Genomic DNA, 18,323 nt, shown 5'->3' with positions numbered 1-18,323 from the left:
GCTTTCGGAGCTCATGTTTCCATGGCAACCAGAGAGAGGGGCCGGGTGTGGCAGTCTCCGAGGGAATGCTTGGGCACCACTGTCAGCGGGGAAACACCCCAGAGTGGCGCCCTGATTCCAGCCCAGGCTGCCACTGCCCGTGACAGCACTCCACTGAAGCTAGGTCCTCCAGTCCCCGAGGGTGGTGCAGTAGACCCCAAGTTGCAGAGAGGAACTGAGGCAGAGGCCAGAGGGACTTGCCCACAGGCACCTGCTACAGAATAGTTTGGGGCTGAAAGGGAGCTTCTGACCTGTGGTTGCCTGAACTTGGGGGGCAGGGGTCCCTGAACTGCTCCAAACCCGGGTTTATGTCCCTGTTGCCACCACGAGGGGCCTCACTGAACAGAGGGCCAGGCCCCAGTCCATCTGACACTGAGAAAGCAGAGCAGGCCCCACACGAGTTTAGGGGACCCTGGTGTTCCGAGGACGTCTGCCACACTGCATCCTTTGCCAGGAAAACGCTCCCATGGACTGTCAGAAAGCACTCGCAGCGAATCATTGCTAAAAGGAAGGGTGGACGAGGGAGGAAAGAAAGTGGAAAATCAAGGTTATGGAGCCTTCCCAGTGGCTGGTCCAGTTCCACTGGCTGACTGACCCTTCCTGACTGGTGGCCCCAGCGGGAGCCTGGCCGTACCCCCGGAGACTGCGGACACTCAGCAGCCCGCTCACTGGCAGAGGCTTACCAGCACAGCCCCGGGCCTCCTCGGCCTGCCCAGCGGGCTGCCCAAGAACAGATTCTTCTCCGGTGGGGCGTGGGGTCCCTTCTGCGCGCAGCCCACGGGGTGGCAGGAGGCCAGCAGCCCAGGGCAGGGAATCACGTGCCCTGAGCACCCAGGCGCACACCCCAGGCCTGTGTGGCGCTCTGTGCCTCCGTATTTTAAAGAAACTTTTAGTCCATTTACATCTTTGGGCGGCCTTTGCTTCATGAAACGCACCTCAGTTTGCAATGATCTGAGGCCCAGAGCCTGACCGATTTTCTAGATGCGGGGTGGATCTGACCGCTTGTCCAACGTCGTCGTTTGTTGGGAGGAGGACAAGAGGTGTCCAACAAAAAATGTGAATATAATTCACAGACTAATAATTTCAAAGAAACTGATTAAGTCCAGCCAGACCGTGGAGTAAATTAACCTAAATCTTAGCAAGGATACTAATTTCTGCCTGTGAAATTAGGTGATAAAAGATGAAAAAAAGCTTCAATAAAAATGGGTCAGAATGAAACTTGAGAGATGAAACAGGGTGCAGGAAGTTCTGTAAATGTTTCCCAAATAGAAGGCAGAGTTTGGGGTCCTTCCGAACCAACATAGCAAACAAATTTCAGCTAGAGTCAGCCTGGAAAAATGAGGCCCCAAATTCCATGGGTGAGGAAGTCTCATTAAAGCTCACTTTAAAATGTTAAGTCTATTCTTCTTAGCTGGGAAGAATATTTTGTAAACTCAGGAAAATTTAAAACACAATAAAACAAATTTAGCTTAGTTTTTAATTTGATTTAGGCAAACAAAGTAGATAGTGGTAATGCTTTTGTGTTACCTTTTAAAGGTTTTGTAATCTTTGGCATAACCTAAGAACCTGTTGTTTAAAGGGTTTGAAACAATGAGAAGGCCTTTTGATTTCTTTTTAAAAAATGTTTGTATTGTTATTCTACTACAGTTGTCTCAATTTTCCCCCCTTTGCCTTCCTCTACCCAGCCCACCCACCCCTGCTCCCACAGTCAATCTCCACACCGCTGTTCATGTCCATGGGTCATTCACACATGTCCTTTGCCTCAATAACCCCGAGTTTTCATGAGCAGGAGCAAAAGGGAAATTTACCTGAATCTGCTAAAGGCCAGAGGCTGAGAGCCTGAAGCCAATGTCAGAGAGCAAAGCCAGGAGCACAGAGGGACACCTGAGGACCTGGCCAGGTCAGTGCCTGTGTCCTGTAGGCGTCCAGTCCCATGTCCTGACTTACAGTCTGCAGTTGGGCCCCGTGTGGTCTGAGGGCCTGGGCAGGGGATCAGGGAAAGCTCCGACCCTCACCCCTGGGAACACCCAGCGGAGACCTCCCCACGGGGACCCCCTCTTCAGAGGCCCAGGTTCTGCTAGTTTTCATGGGCTGTGGTCCTGGCCAAAGAAAGGACCCTCTAGGCCCATAATGAATAAATCCAGGACTGCATGGTGAACCCTAAACCCAGGGTTCACCTGGGTTATGTTTAGTAGAACATAACTGGGTTATGTTCTACTAAAACCGAGCTTCTCTAGAATCCTGGAGCTGGGGATGCCCCCTCAATAGCTGGCCCTGTCCTGCTTCCTGTAGCTCCACAGGACCAGCCTTGCTCACTCTCCCATGTGCATCTGTGGCCTCAGCTGGCTAGACCTCCAGCACCAGCGCACCTGCTGGGAGCCTGAGCTTCCATGGGCCTCCTCCTCCAACCAAGAGGCAACTGCCCTCCATGCTCTGTTTGCCTGAATGCTGAAACCTCCCACCTTCAGCCCAGTGGCTGGTCCGGCCCCCAGGCCTTAGGCTGGCGATGGGAGGTCAGCAGACAGCACTAAGAGGTTCCAGGCTGCTTTGAGCCAGGACTGCATGTTCTGCCACTTACTGTCTGTAAACGTCTTGTCATTAAATCTGAGAAACTAGCCCTTTGCACCTGTTCCTCTGCCTGTCATGCTGAGTAAAACACATCAGACTGAAAAGGGCGAGGACCTGATCAATGACTTCACTCACAGGTTGCAGGGGGCGGGGGGAAGCAAACAGCAACAAATGAACAAACAAAGAAAGACTCATAGACAAAAACAAAAGAATGGCGATTATCACAGAGGAAGGAGGCTGTGGGGAAGGACAGAGTGTAAAAAGTGTGTCAAATACATGGTGAGAGGTGGAAACGAGACTTTTGGGGGTGAACACACAATAAAGTGTGTGGATGTTGTATTGCAAAGTATGTACCTGAAATTCACATAATGTTAGTAACCAGTGGAACCCCGATAAATTTAATTTAAAAATACACCATGATGTTTTCATCTTCTAAATCCGATTTACAAACTCTTACTAAAATCACATGACAAATTAGGAAGTTTCCTTGATTTTATTGTATTTTATTTAAATTGATTCACAGCAAGGACCAGCAAAGAACATGTTAGCAAACTAAAAGTAATTTTAAAATAAAGTATTCAGCATTTGTTCCTGAGAATATGTCAACTACGGTAATCATCTGATTAGAAATCAGATAAACAAAGAAGGGCATATTAAAATATTATAGATAAGTTATCTTCCTTAAAACCAAGGTTTTTAAAAGAATACATTTTATTTTGGGTACAAATAAAATTTTAACATTAAATGAGGTTGTGTTATTTAATATAATTTTCATTTTCCATTTTTAAAAAATGTAATAAAATTAATAATGCAACTGTGACAAAAAAATGGATTGGGTACTACCCTTTTCCTTTGCCTCCGGTGAAGATGTGGCACCACTGGGGAGGGGCAGGTCCCAATTTTTTATCTCACCTTTTTATATATTTCCCTTCATCTAAAAGCATACTATGATTTCTTCCCATACAGGCAAAAGAGATAATACAGGATGCTATGAATTCAATGTTTAAATTTTCATACATGGATCATTTAGCACATTAATTCTTGCTAAAATATTCCACGAGAAGGGGGTTGGTAGATGAGCAGGAGGGGTGAGGGGATCAATTTCCCGGTGATGAATACAACTGGCATTACTGTGTGGTGTGTACAAATGCTGAATCCTAACGCTCTCCGCCAGAAATCCGTGAAACCTCAGAGACCCATTTCACCATAACACCAATCAATCAGCCCTCACCTGTCATGAATCCCACCTGGGCATCTAGCCTCTTGGACTTGGTTCTCCCTCAGGACCTTCCTGGAAGCCTTTCCACACTCTACCCACCTTTTCCAAATCAGAGTCTGGGGCATACCTCTCCATCCTGGAGCAAGTTTGCTGCCAAAGCCCATCACCATCCGGGATGCCTCTTCTCCAGCGAAGTCTTGAGCCTGGAGGCACTGTCCTACCAGGCCTACAGCCCCCACCACAGTGAGCTCTCTCCCCAGTTCCTGCCTGCCGACCCCTCCCAGGCACCAGCCTGATGAAGTGGAAAGATTAGACGCTGGGCTTGGGGTGACACAGGGTTATACCTGCCGGTGAATTAGCAAACCTTTAGGTAAACCATCACCCTTGTGTTACTGAACTCGGGGGGCGGGGGTTGTCTCTTGGGGTGCTCTAGTCAAGATCAAGATGTGGTTGTCACATGGGAATTTTACTTATTTGCAGCAAGTAAAGGAGACAGGAGATTTCTATCCAAAGCTCTATCTCCTCACACAGAAGCTTAGCCATAACTTGTATGCAGTATTTGGTCAATTACATTTTGACTTCTTCTTTGCAGTGAGCTACATTTATTCCTTGAGCTACTGTCAAGCTCATCCTGTTTACAGCAGGTCTTCAAAATACTGTGCTATTGTTGTGGAAAATCCACCCACACTCAGGGAGATAACGAAGCACGAAGCACAAACTTTATTATGCTTGCGGGTTCAAGGGGGGGGGGTTAATTCCCAAATCCTGAGCCGGAAAAGCTGGGTTTGGAGTCCTTTTATATACCAGTTACAAAGGCAGAAAGGGAGGGGGAACCCAGCTGCTTAAACAAGCATTCAGAAGCAGGAGCAAGGTTAGTGGCCTTCAGATAACGTTACATAGCAACGTCTGCTAGCCCGCTCCTTACCTAAAAATAACTTTTACTCAGTTTTTTTCCTGACAAAACTTGCAAGTGTTACAGAGAGCAGTTTCTTTTCCTGCCACACTACATTTTAACATTTAGCAAGAATTTAGAATTGCCCAGACCTTGAGAACCTTGTCCTATCTAACATGGTCTTCATTGAACTCAAATTAAGTCCCCTCCTTCCCCAGGGTTTCATTTATTTTTGGACTGCAATAGTCCATTTCTTTACTGATGTCTACAAATTATTATTATCTTTACCTAAGGATATATATTTTTTCATTGCTTTTTTGAGAGAGAGAGAGAGAGATACATTGCTTGTAAGTTCCTCAACCAGGGTTGAACTTGCAACCTGGGTTTGTGTCCTCCTGACTGGGAATCAAACCTGTGACCTTTCAGTCTATGGGCTGATGCTCTAACCAACTGAGCCACACCAGTGAGGGGTCAAATTATGTTTGCAAACATTGTATTCCTTGTTTTGTGTGGCCACTGAAATCTGTTCCTGACTTGTATTTAGATAGATTTCCTTAAAAACCAGGAGCTGAAACAAACAAAACAGACATCTCTCTCCCAGCCTTTGCAGATTGTCTCTTCTCTAGGGCACTCCCTCAACACTTACCCAGGTTTGCATTAACCCTAAAAATTCGCCTGAGGTGGAAGCTTCAGATTTTCTTAGGCCTATTCTAAACTTGCTCCTTGCCATGGACATATGTGTGGCTTTCTAAATTTTCCTATACATGCTTTTGAATATCCGAATTTCCCAAAGTAACACTCCACCCTCAGCTTTTTCTCTCAGGTTATAGGTGGTCTGTCGTGCATCTCAACTGTTATCATTCTACCCAGGTATTGTGGACTGTTTGTTTGCCTTATACCATTTTTAATCAATGCCTGCTGATTTTCTGAGTTTCAAGTTAGGTAAAACAGAGATGAGTGCTTTGCTTCTGTCCTTTTCAGGTACCCCCAGAGAGGCTAGAATAGAATAGACATGAACAATAATTTGTGAATAAGGTTTGCTCTGCTCCTTCCAGTAAAAGGGACCAAGGTCCACACTGATGCTGTGGCTGCCACCTTCATGACTGCTGTGACATCAAGGAGGGCTGGGGAAGGACAGGTAAAAGTGCCACAAAGCCTTCTTACCATTTGCTTTTATTTTTATAAAGTTTCCATTTTCACCAAGATATAATTGATATATAGCATTGTGTAAATTGGGTGTACAATATGATTTGGCTTTCACATATTATGAAATGATTACTATAATAAATTTAGAAAATATCTATATATATATGAAAAAAGACATTTTTTCTAGTGTTGAGAACTCTTAGAATCTACTCTCATAACAACTTTACTCTCTATTGCCATGCTAACTATAGTCATCATGTTGTACGTTACATCCTACATGGTGGCACTCATGCACCTTATGACTGGAGGTTTTACCTTTTGGCCACGTGCATCCAATTCCCCCGCTCCCTGTGTATGGTGACCACAAATCAGCCCTCTTTTTCTTCAAGTTCTTGTTTGTTTCTGTGAGATCATACAGTATTTATGTTTCCCTATGTGACTTATTTCATTCAGCATAACACCCTCAAAGTCCATTCAAGTCCATTCAGGTTGTAAATCACCAGACTTAACTTTTTTTTTAATCACCAAATAATATTCTACAATGTGTGTGTGTGCCGCAACTTCTTTATCTGGACACTTAGGTTGCTTCCATGTCTTGGCTGTGGTACATGATGCTGCTGTGCCCCTTCGACATGTTGGTGCAGACAGTCCTTGGACTCAGTGTTTTTATTTCCTCAGATATACCCAGTAGTGGAAATGGTGGATCATATGGTTGTTCTAGTTTTAATTTTTTGAGATACCTCCATACTGTTTTCCATAGTGTTACCAAACAAAACCGAGGTTCAGCTGCCTGCCGTCATGAAAGCTGAACTTGTGAGGTAGGTGCTGATGCAAAAGGGAAAGTGGTTTATTCAGGTGCCGTACAACCTGGGAGAAGGTGGACTCCGTCTCAAAGACCGTCTCCCTCTTCCTGCTCAGTTCTGACAGGGATAGGGAGGGAAGGGCCTTTTATAGTCCAGTTATCCTTCTAGATTTGGCGTGCTCAGACCCTATGCATTCCTCTTTTAATCTTTCCATGCATGTTAGGGCCCTACCCACTCACAACGCTAGCTGTCTGGTGTGCTCATTGTAAGAACTCCCCCCTGCCACTGTCTTGGACAGTAGGTGGAGAGTCCGCTGGCACTCCCACAGACTGCTTTATGGTAACAATAGTGGCTATAGCAATTTACAGGCCCACCAACAGTGCAGAAGGGTTCCTTTTTCTCCTCACTCTTGCCAGCACTCATTATCTCATGTCTTCATGATAAGAGCCATCCTCACAGGGTGAGGTGATGCTGTGGTTTTGGTTTGCACTCCCCTGATGATCAGTGAATGTGAGCACTTTGTCATGTACTTGCTGTCCATTCCTGTATTTTCTTTGAAACACATGTATTTGTGCCTTTGCCCATTTTAAAACTGGATTGTTGTTTTGCTATTGACTTGCATGAGTTTTTTCTACATTTTTGTGGCCTAAAATATGATCTATTCAAGAGCATGGTCCTGTGGTCGAGAACATGTATTCTGTTGTTGTTGGATGCACTGTTTTGTGTGGTCCATCAGGCACGTGTGGTCTCTAGCATGCTCACATCCACTCATCGATTCTTGTCTGCATGATCCACCCACTGTTGAGAGGTGGGTATTAAATTCTCAACTTTTAATGCACTACTGTTTATTTCTCTTTTTAGCTGTTAGTTTTTGCTTTAAATATTTAGGTGTTTTGCCCTGGCTGGCGTAGCTCAGTGGATTGAGCACGGGCTGCGAACCAAAGTGTCGGAGGTTCGATTCCCAGTCAGGGTACATGCCTGGGTTGCAGGCCATGACCCCCAGCAACCGCACATTGATGTTTCTCTCTCTCTCTTTCTCCTTCCCTTCCCTCTCTAAAAAATAAATAAATAAATCAATAAATAAAATCTTAAAAAAAATATGTAGGTGTTCTGATGTTAGGTGCATGAATATTTATGATTATTATATCTTCTTGATGGATGGACCCCTTTATCATTATATAATGACCTTCTTTGTCTCTTTTATCACTTTTAAAGTCCATTTAGTCTAATATATAGTTACTCCTGCTTTTTTTGTTACCATTGGCTGAAGATATCTTTTCTGCCCATTACTCTCAGTGTATGCATGCATTTTTTTGGAATTTTTATAAAAATTTACTTGAGCCAGAGGATGTGCCTGGAAGCAAGTTCTCAACAGACTGAGAAAAATGCTTCCAGCGTGTGTGCATCCTTAGGGCCAATGTGAGTCTTTTGTAGACAGCATGCTGTTGGGTTCAGTTTTTTTTTTTTTTAAATCCATTCAGTCATTCTATGTCTTTAACTCTGTAATTTACTTATATGTAATTATTGATAGCTGAGGACTTACTGTGACCTTTTTGTTAATTGTGTTGTGGCTGTTTTGTAGATACAGTGTTCTTCACTTTCTATCCTGCTTTCTTTTCAGTTTGATGTCTTTTGGCCTCGGTGTACTACGACCTTCAATCATGTTCTTCTGTGTCATTACTATAGGTTTTCCCCTTGCACTGTAGTTGCCATGAGGCTGCATCAAATATATTAAAACCATAACATCTTATTTTTTTGTCTTAATAGTTTTCATCTTTTATTAAACTAATAAAATACAGTGTATTCTGAAACATCCCATTGGGGTCTAATTCAACACCTCATTATTAAATGGTAATATTTCTGCATCAAAATGAGTATGCACCCCCAAGAAAGACCAATGAAGACTGAAAAGATTCTCAAGTCAGTGTTTGCTGTCAGTTTGCAACCAAATGAATTGGTTGCAAATACAGTCATACCTTGGAACTCATCAGTCAGAAGTTGTCAAACCCTGTACTCATCACAATTTTAAAATTTTATTTTAAAATTATTGTTCAATTACAGTTGTCCCCATTTTTCCATTATTCTCTCCTGCCCTACCCACCCCCTCCTCTGACATTCAAGCCTCTCTCCCTTTGTCTTTGTCAGAGCGTCCTTTATATATGTTCCTTGACTTGCTTGACCCTTCCCCTTCTTACCCCTGTTACTCCCCTACTCCTCCCCTCTGGTCACTGTCAGTTTGTTCTTTATTTCAATGTCTCTGGTTGTATTTTGCTTATTTGTTTGTTTTGTTGATTAGGTTCCACATCTAGGTGAGATCATATGGTATGTGCCTTCTACTGCTTGGCTTATTTCACTTAGCATAATGCTCTCCAGATCCATCCATGCTTTCGCAAAGGGTCGGAGCTCTTTCTTTCTTTCTGCTGTGTAGTGTTCCATTGTGTGAATGTACCACAGTTTTTTGATCCATTCATTTACTGATAGGCATTTAGGCTGTTTCCAGCACTTGGCTATTATAAATAACACTGTTATGAACATTGGGGTGTATAGGTTCTTTTGAATTGGTATAACACCCTATTTTAAACTGATAACTTTGCTATCCTAAAAGAATTAGTGTTCTTTTCAACTTGAACTTCCTTTAGTCTGCTGGAGTATCCATTGGAGTGTTGATTGGCTGTGCAACTTTCCAAGTATTCCCAGTCTGGGTTTTTGATCAGGTGGGTGTGGGAGCTCCACTTAGCAGTGGTTGGACTACAGATTAGCTCCTCTGACCCAGGAAGGCCAGGAAGGTAACTCCAGGCATCCTCACAGGGCTCCTGGTCAGGCTTTCTGGTCAGAAGGGGCCAGGAGCTACACTCCGCAGTGGGTATGTGACAGGATAGTGGAAACTAGGGAAATCCTGGGCAAGTGGAATGGGGAAGCCGAGATAAGACAATTAAACAAGGCCAAACAGTTTGAGCAATTTATACCCAGCTGGTGAATTGAAAGAATTTATCTCCCCTAATCAAGGACACTTGAGAATCAATGGTTTAAACCTCTCTATCCTAACCAGAAAGTACATAGTTTAAGTCTCCTTGGGTTGGGGGATAGAGAACAGAGACTCTATTAATGTCATTTGTGCCAGCTAAACCCAGGGACAGATGAAGTCAGGGGAAAAAGAACAAAAACCCCATTAGAGCTGGACAGACCCAAGGGGGTCTGTCCAAAGAATAGCAGTCCAAAGAATAATTTCCCTAAGAATAATCCCCTAAGATTCTCCTCTGCAGGAAAAGGATAAAAAGGCTTCAGGACGAAGATTCATTGTGGGCTCGCTCTAGCGCATGCCCATGCCTGTTTCCTGGGCATGAACTTCTTACCTCTTCCTAGACTCCAAGGGTCCCCATGAGACTTGCAGCCCGGGCAGCAGCAGGCGGCAGCAGCTTCACCTGGACTTTTCTCTGACTTCCCAGTGAGCTAACAGCAGCCCTGCCTTAGTTCAGTCCTTTCCTTATAACGTTTGTATGGAGCCAAAGCAGAACTCTCTCTAGACTCTCTCCTGTTACTTCTTCTACCCTAAGTCCTCCCTTTATTTCACCATCCCCAGCCTTAATAAATGTACTCTCAAAATCACCTGGACTCGTGTCATGAAATCTTCCCTACACAAAGTCAAGAACCCATACCCTCCAGGCCAGTCTCTGTACAGTAGGTAACAGGTGGGGTTGTTAATTAGCTCCTCTCCCTGGCTGGAGTAAGGGAGCCAACTCCAAGCTCGGAAAAGCTATTTGTTTCTGGCTTTTACTCAAGCCAACCTGCACCCCAAATTCCCTGAACAGTGTCCCTGGTTTTGCTCATGGACAATCAGCTCTGCCTGCAGTACTCGGCTCCAGCACTTCTGTACTATTTATTCAGCTTCCAGGTGTTCCAACAAGGCGTTCCCTGTGATGTGAGACTGGATGGGGACTCTCAAGAGGTGACCAACAATGGTTGGGCAGCTGGAGGTGCACCCTGGGTTCTCTCCCCACTGGGGGAAATGCAGGCCCAGAAGAGACCTGCTGGTTTGCTGCTGCCCTGGCCTGAGGCGGGGGGTGGGGGGGGGGAATGCAGTCAGCTTGGAGCTGCTCCCCTTACTTTTCCAGTGCAGCCTGTCTTGGTCTCCGTGGTGCAAAGAGGGCTTCAGCTTCATCCTGGCCCCTAGGATTCTCCCTGTGGTGTTTCATCCACGAATAGTTCAGCTGTTCTCGTGGGAGGAGCAAAGTCTGGATTGATTCATGTCTCCATTTGGGTGACTTCCTACCATCTTAAGGTTGCCTTTTTCTTGATTGCTCGGTTGCTATAAACTTCTGTTTTCAAGCGTTCTGACAAAGCTGGCTGTGTCTGCTGCTGCTTGTTTTCCAGTGTTTCTATGGAAGGAAAAGTTCTTGCATCTGTCTGCTCCATCATTTTGCTCACGTGTGTGGTGTTTTTAAACTTGAATGTTGTGGTAGGACTATTATTAGCTGGAAGGAAATAATTCCCTGAATCTTTTGTGTCATTCAGAGTTCAAAAAGTCATGTTTTTCCTATTAGAAATAGAAAAAATGATATATTAGAATTTTCATTTTCCAGGGGAAGGTTAGTCTAAGCCCCACTAGAATGGCTCCTATGCTCTAGACACCATTCAAAGCATTTCACGTCTCTTCACATTCACAGAAACATTGCGAGGTAGATGCTTTTACTTCGTTTTACAAACCAGATAGCTTCAGAGAGGTAAGCACCTTGTCTAAAGTGGCACAGGGGGATAGGCAGTGAGGCTGGTATTAAAACTCACTAGTGTCTAAGTCAGAACTCTATTAAAGTCAATTTAAAAAAACGTCTCCAGGGGTGGAGGTGGAAGAAGGTATAAAGGGGAATAAATGGTAATGGAAAGAAAATACAATAAAAAATAAACTACTAAAAACAAATAAAAAGTATCTCCAGACTCTATCAAAATATGATGGGAAGGTGGGGGTGGACATTAGTGTTTTAAAAGCTCCCAGTGGGACTCTAATGCACAGCTAGTCTTGAGAACTGCTGCTCTTAACGCCCTGCCTCACACAGAAACATCGGAATGCAGGGGAAATTCAGGGCAGGTTATTTTGCTCTAAATTAGGCGGACAACCAAAATGCCCACTTACCCTCTTCAGTGAAGTCAACAGAGTGACTGTGTCCTAATTTTCTGAAAATCTTATTCCTGCAAACCAGGGTGGCCAGTTACCATAGCAGCAAGACATGTGTGAAATTTAGCTATCTTTAATATCCTTCTTTGATTTAAAAATCCTTCATGTGTTCCTGAAAATTGTAGCACAACAAGGAAAGTGGTTTTCCTACATATTCCTTTAGCCTTAACAAATCCAAATGTGTCTAGGAATGTGCTGCATTTTTCAATGGACTATCGGCGGTTCTAACTTTCCCACTTCACAGATCCTTTAGTTTTGCAGGAATTTTTAAAGGGTGCTCTGCCCACCTCCTAGGCCAAAAGAAAGAGTGCCATTTATTAATCATTTATGCCCAAATATTTTAAATAATAGACATAAAATTTAAAAACTGCATCCTTAAAACATAATTAGTAATGGCAATGTACGTATGTCAGCCACTATGCAGTTTATCAAGGCTGGTAATCAGATTGGGCACCACCATTCACTTCCTGTTCCACACAAAACTACTTTTTATCACAGCAACCCCTGGCACACCAGCTCCACCAGTGTATCATGTTTTCTAAAGTAATGTAACGCGATCATGCTGAAACTGAGCAACTTTGAGTTCTAAGTTCCAGTCGTTTCCGACAGTTGTCAAGTACTGCTGTCCCCCTTGAAAATCTGAAATGCTCCATGATGTCTCTGTGAGTTTACATCCTGCCCCACGGCATATTAGTTCAGAGCCGGGGAACTGTGGGTCTGAAGGCAGTTAGTTCTGCCACACAGCCATTCACGTGAAAATATTCAAATGAACAGTCAACCTCAATGCTCTCTTGACATTGAATAAAAAACCTATAAACTTTGTTAACAAACCTTAATTCAAATTTTTCTGGACTAACTAACTCCATGAGGCTTAAATGTTTAAGAGGATATTGACAACATAATATCATAAATTAGTTTATGATTATCTTATAGAATTTTCCTGGACATTTCTGGTTAGATATATAAACCTCTAACATTAAACACTAACAGGGCAGTGATTATGACTCTTGGTGGAAATGTGTTAAGTGTAGGTTTGTTTGTGCAGAAAATGGGTTAAGAGCACTAGTCTAATGGACTGTGTGTGCTAAGAACAAAAGTATCTCTGGACATCCCTATCGCTTTTTTCAGTAAACATTTATCGATGACCTTTGAATACAAGATTCATGAAGAGCAATTAGTATGGTCTTCAACGTTGCTCAGACAATTGGTAACACTGTCAGATAGTCCCCTAGTCCAGATACTTGTCTGACCTATATTTAAAAAAACTGATGTACAATTAAAGTACAATAAAATAACAGATCTTAAGTTTCCTAATCAGTGGGTTTTTAACAACTGAACATGCCCATGTACCCACCATGCCAATCAAGGTAGAGCATTTCCATCACTACGGCAAGTTTCCTTTCTTTTCATTCATCCATCATTTAAATTATATTTTTACATTTAGTATACATTGAATCATAGTATGTATTCTTTCCTAGCTTCTTTCTTTTAACAAGTTTATGAGATCTTATTGTTTTGCATTAATGCATTTCCAGTGAGAAGTTTTCCATTGTATGAATACAGTTTATCCATTTTGTTTAGTTTTGGGCCATTAAGGCTCCTAACAATACTCTTGTCCAAGATTTTTTGTGAACGTGTTTTTACTTTCTTGGGTAAAGATCTAGAAGTGCTGAGTTGTATAGTGAATGAATGTAAGTAATCAGAAACTGATGAACAGGTCTCCGAGTGTTGTTCCATTTACACCTCCATCAGCAATTCATGAGTGTTCCAATGGCTTCTTATTCTCACCATTTGGTGTCAGTCTTTTCAGTCATCCTAGTGGGTGTGAAACGGCATGGATCACTGTATAGTAGCTTTAATTCGGACTTCTTAGAGGTCCTAAGATGACTAATTTTGTATAAATTTTAAATTTTGATAAAGTCCAATTTCTTTTTTTTTCTTTTTTGGTTACTACCTTCTGTGTCCTACCCAAGAAATCTTTACCTACTCCAAGATCAAAGGCATTTGTTCTTCTACAAGCTAACTGTTCTAAGTTTTACAGTTAGACATATAATTCATCTCTATTTTTAGGGAGGCATGCTTACAGTTAAGGGAGCAGCCTCATTTTATTTTGTATATTCAGTTGTTCCACTAATATGGTTATAAAGATTCCTTTTCCCACTGAATTAACTTGGCACCTTGGTCAAAAATTGGTTGCAGTCCTGTGTGTAGGTCTATTTTTGAACTCTTGATTCTGTTCCATTGATACAGTAATCGATTCTTATGCTAACAGCATTGATTTCTATTGCTTTAGAGTAAGTCTTGAAATCAGATACAGCAAGTCTTCCAACTGACCTTCCTCCTTAAGATTAGTTTGGCTATTTTAAGGTCTTTGCATTCCCACACAAAATTTAATTTTAATGTTTTAATCAACCAGTCTGTTTCTTTAAAGCCTGACGGAACTCTGACGGGGACTGACTGCAGAACTACACACCAGTTTCGAGAGTCCATACACTAACCAAAGTCTGAGTTTTCCAGTTCATGGACACACTGTTTCTTCTTTTTATTTAGGTAAAAAAAAAAACTCAGCAAAGATTTCAATGTAGAGAACTTTCACATCTTTCTATAGATTTGTTCATAGGTATTTGATGTATTTTGATTCTACTGAAATGTTACTGTTTGAAACTTCAAGTTTCCAATCAGATCACCAGCCTGCCCTTGGGCTTGCTAAATGTACTTAATAGTTCTGCTTTTTTTTTTTTTTTTGTAGACTGCATAAAGTTTTCTGTGTAAGCAACATGTCCTTTGTGAATAATGACTCTTAACTCTTGTGTTCTAGTCATTATGCCTTTTTCTGATTGCTAGAACCTACAGAACAATTTGAACAGAAATGGCGAGTGCATTCTTGCTTTTATATTTCATCATTAAGTATGATGTTAAGTGTAGATGTTTTTGCAAATGCTCTTTATCAGAGAAGTTTATATCCCTAGCCTTTGGGTTGGAAGAGGATGTTGCATTTGTGTTTTTGGCATTCACTGAGATGATCATATAGTTTTCCTCTTTTATTCTGTTCATTGGTGAATTACACTTTCTAATGTTAAACAAACCTTAGCCTTCTAGAATATACCCTATTTAGTCATGATGTGTTAGTATTATTAATATCCTTTCTATACACTGCTGGTTTCAATTTGCTAATACTTTAAGGACTTTTATTTCTATGTTCATGAACGGTTGGTCTATTATTTTCTTTTCCTGTTATATCTTCTTAAAGTTTTATACCACCATATAATATTTCTCTGGAATCACCTACATAAATATCACTTTGTTATAAGCCTAAGAAATGCAAACAAAATTTATTTGAAGCATTTTTCATGGTCACTTTTTGGTTCCTAAAAGACAGCATGAGAGAAGTTTTTAAAAAGTTATTTGTCTGATTCTGTAAAAATTTCACATTCTTTATGTGAACAGAAAACTGAAAAAAAAAAAAATCCAGGAAAAGAATTGAGCTGTGTGAAGAATTACTAAGTTGAAGTTCTGTTCTTGCTAGTTATGTTCTTTCCACTCATTTCATCCATTTCACATTACCAGGAAAATAAGAAAAAAAAAACTGCATTGAGGATTAGATAAGCTTCACAAATGTTTTCTGAATATCCTCAATTATAATATATGGTAGATCAAAATCTTGAGGTTCAAACTCCAAGCACAATGGAACTTAGTTGAAAAATATCAAAGTTTAAGCCCTGGCTGGCGTAGCTCAGTGGATTGAGTGCGGGCTGTGAACCAAAGTGTCGCAGGTTTGATTCCCAGTCAGGGCACATGCCTGGGTTGCAGGCTATGACCCCCAGCAACCACACATTGATGTCTCTCTCTCTCCCTCTCTCTCTATATTCCTCCCTTCCCTCTCTAAAAATAAATAAATAAAATCTTAAAAAAAAGAAAAATATCAAAGTTTAAATCAATTTGTAGTTTTGAAAATAGATTCAATATTTTCCATACTATGAAAAGCAAAAGAAATCTCTCTGCCCATGAGAAAAGAAACTTAAAGGGTAAGAACACATCCAAGACAACTTTAATAAAAATGCAAAAGGAAGAGGGAAGTTTTTAAATGTGTATGTACTTTTACAGTAAAAAAAATCACAAATTTCATATACAATACAGTACTGGCATTTATGTAAACAACAAAGCTGTACCCCCCCAGCTCCACACCTGTGAACAGAGCAGAGGTCTGATGGAGTGACACTGAAACGAGAACAGCAAGGAACCTGGCAACAATACTTGAGTGGGAATGCCAAATGCTTCTCAGCAATGGCTTAAATTTTCTACATAAGATTCTATTCCTGTATAATTTGTGTAACTAAAATAAACTTTAAACAATTGTTCATCAAGTGAATCATGAGTCTTCACTGCAGTAGAAATAACACATCCACCCATTAAAATATATGCAGCTTCAAAGCTAGGGGTGATTGTGTCAGAGGCCACATGCTCAAACTGTACAATATAATCAATTTTTTTCTCATTATCTTTTGAGCAATACACAAAATATATATTTAGGGTTGCCATTGCTATTTTACAAATAGCTTTAAGAAATATTATTAGTAAACTCTCACTTTGAAAAATATTCTCAATCTTAATTGCCTTAAATTTTCCTTATATAAATATTTTGTTAGAAAATGAATCCATGTTCTGAATATTTAAAATACCTTAACTAAGCTTAAAACCAACAACAAAAACCATAAAAAGAAAAGAGTAGTAACTACCTAGCAAGTAATGACTTAGTATACCAAAAATGTACACAAAATTAAAATAAAAATGGCAAATGACACGGGACAGGCACAACACTGTTATCTTTAAATATATGAAGCTCTTACCAATCCCTAGGAAAAAGATAAATGGACATGCCAAAAAGAATTACAAATGGCCCCAAAACAACAAGCATTCACTTCCTAACAGCCCAAACACATAATTACAATAAGATTCTTTCACCTACTACATTTGCAGTGAGTTAACCCAATGCTAATACCATTGCTGGTGGGGACTCATTGGCCTCTCTGACACTTGTGTTGGTATAATACACTGGTACAGATTTCTGAAGGACTATTTGGTAATCATTAGCTATGACGGCCTTAAATATCTTGATCGGTTAATACTTAAGTAATTAATTCCAATGAATATTTCTACTTTAGCTTATTTGTAAATAGAGATCATTAAAATGAAGAGAACTAAAAGATGTTTTTGTGGATCAGGACGGAAGACTCACTAAAGCCAAAGCAGCTACAAGAAAGGTTTCTCCAACTCCTCTCCTGAACTGGAAAAGCAGCCAAAAGAATCAAGGGGAAATATGTGTGTTGAATTCTTAACTGCCCCTGTGAGCTTAATAATTCCTGCAAACACCACAGAATCAGAGGAACAGCCTTTCCTGATACCAGGAGGAAGGAGGAAATGGATGAAATATATATATATATGTATATTTTTCAAATTCTGGCCTCTATTACTAAGAATAAAGAGGCACCAGCACCCCACAAACAACCCCCCAGCAAAAGAGCCAATTGACCATACTAAAATCTATTTTATTACTCTTCTGTACAGTTCAGTCAAACTTTGCTAATTACTGATTTAAGATGGTCTAGGTGATACTGTTCTATGAAGGAGTCAGCTTGATTCAAAGCTCTTATTTTCACCAGTATAAGAATTATTTCTTTGACTTCATCCCTGAAAAACAAAAAAAGCATTTTCCCTTTAAAAAATGTATTCTGTAAGAGCACAGTGAATCATCAGCTGTTAATCTGAAACAAAAACTTTACCTTAAGTCAATATCTAAAATAGCATAATACAGTGTCTGGCAGAAGTAACGCCTGCTCGAGTGTGGTTGGTAGGAGAATAATATGGGTGTAATAATTTATAGTTTTAACTTGAACGTTTCACTGAAAATGTCATATGGTGTGCCTGAGTGCGATACTGTTACATTACAGAATTCCATGCTTATGATTTTTAGGTGTGTTATTAATAAAAAAGGAGCCATTATTTGTGCTGCACCCTGTATATTCAGATGCTACCTTTTCCAGTTAATTATAAAGTTCCAATTCAGACTACTTTTGTGGATGTATCCCGGCACATTTTAACGTGAATGACTGTGAAGTGCAGAAAAGCACAGAGAAATCTATTGTCAGAAATCTGAGCTGTGCTGTGCTGCTACCAACTTGTAAGGGCTATTGCAGTGGGAGCCTCAGTGGGAGCATTTACCCCACAGACATCATCTAAAGCACAGGTGGCAAACATAAGGCCCATGGGCCAAATCTGGCCCTCCACCTTGTTTTATCTGGCCCAGCACCTTGTTTCTACCCAACGGCAGTGCCGAGCTCCTTGCCCCTAGTTAAGGAGTAGTTACATTTATCCAGTCCTGAGGCTGATGTGGCCCCCAGTGAAAATGAATTCGATACCCTGGATAATGCTACAAATGTGAAGTCTGTGATTTCTGGAGAGGTGGTTCCCCTGAACACTACTGTCCTT

At 41.2% G+C, this 18,323-nt stretch overlaps 1 protein-coding gene across 2 annotated transcripts in view; it reads right to left on the bottom strand.

The window, feature by feature from the left end:
- Nucleotides 1–15,855: 15,855 nt before the first annotated feature.
- GCFC2 (GC-rich sequence DNA-binding factor 2) overlaps nucleotides 15,856–18,323 on the bottom strand; it is a 36,299-nt gene continuing 33,831 nt past the window's right edge. For both annotated transcript variants that reach the window (XM_045828886.1, XM_045828887.1), the window contains exon 17: nucleotides 15,856–17,525. In XM_045828886.1, the coding sequence (XP_045684842.1) occupies nucleotides 17,408–17,525 (118 nt within the window). In that variant the 3' untranslated portion in view covers nucleotides 15,856–17,407. The remainder of the gene's footprint in view (nucleotides 17,526–18,323) is intronic.

Source organism: Phyllostomus hastatus, unplaced genomic scaffold (genome assembly GCF_019186645.2).
Source record: "Phyllostomus hastatus isolate PE091 unplaced genomic scaffold, TTU_PhHast_1.1 phas_scaffold_78, whole genome shotgun sequence".
Lineage (NCBI taxonomy): Eukaryota > Metazoa > Chordata > Mammalia > Chiroptera > Phyllostomidae > Phyllostomus > Phyllostomus hastatus.
This window is presented reverse-complemented; position numbering and strand designations above follow the sequence as displayed.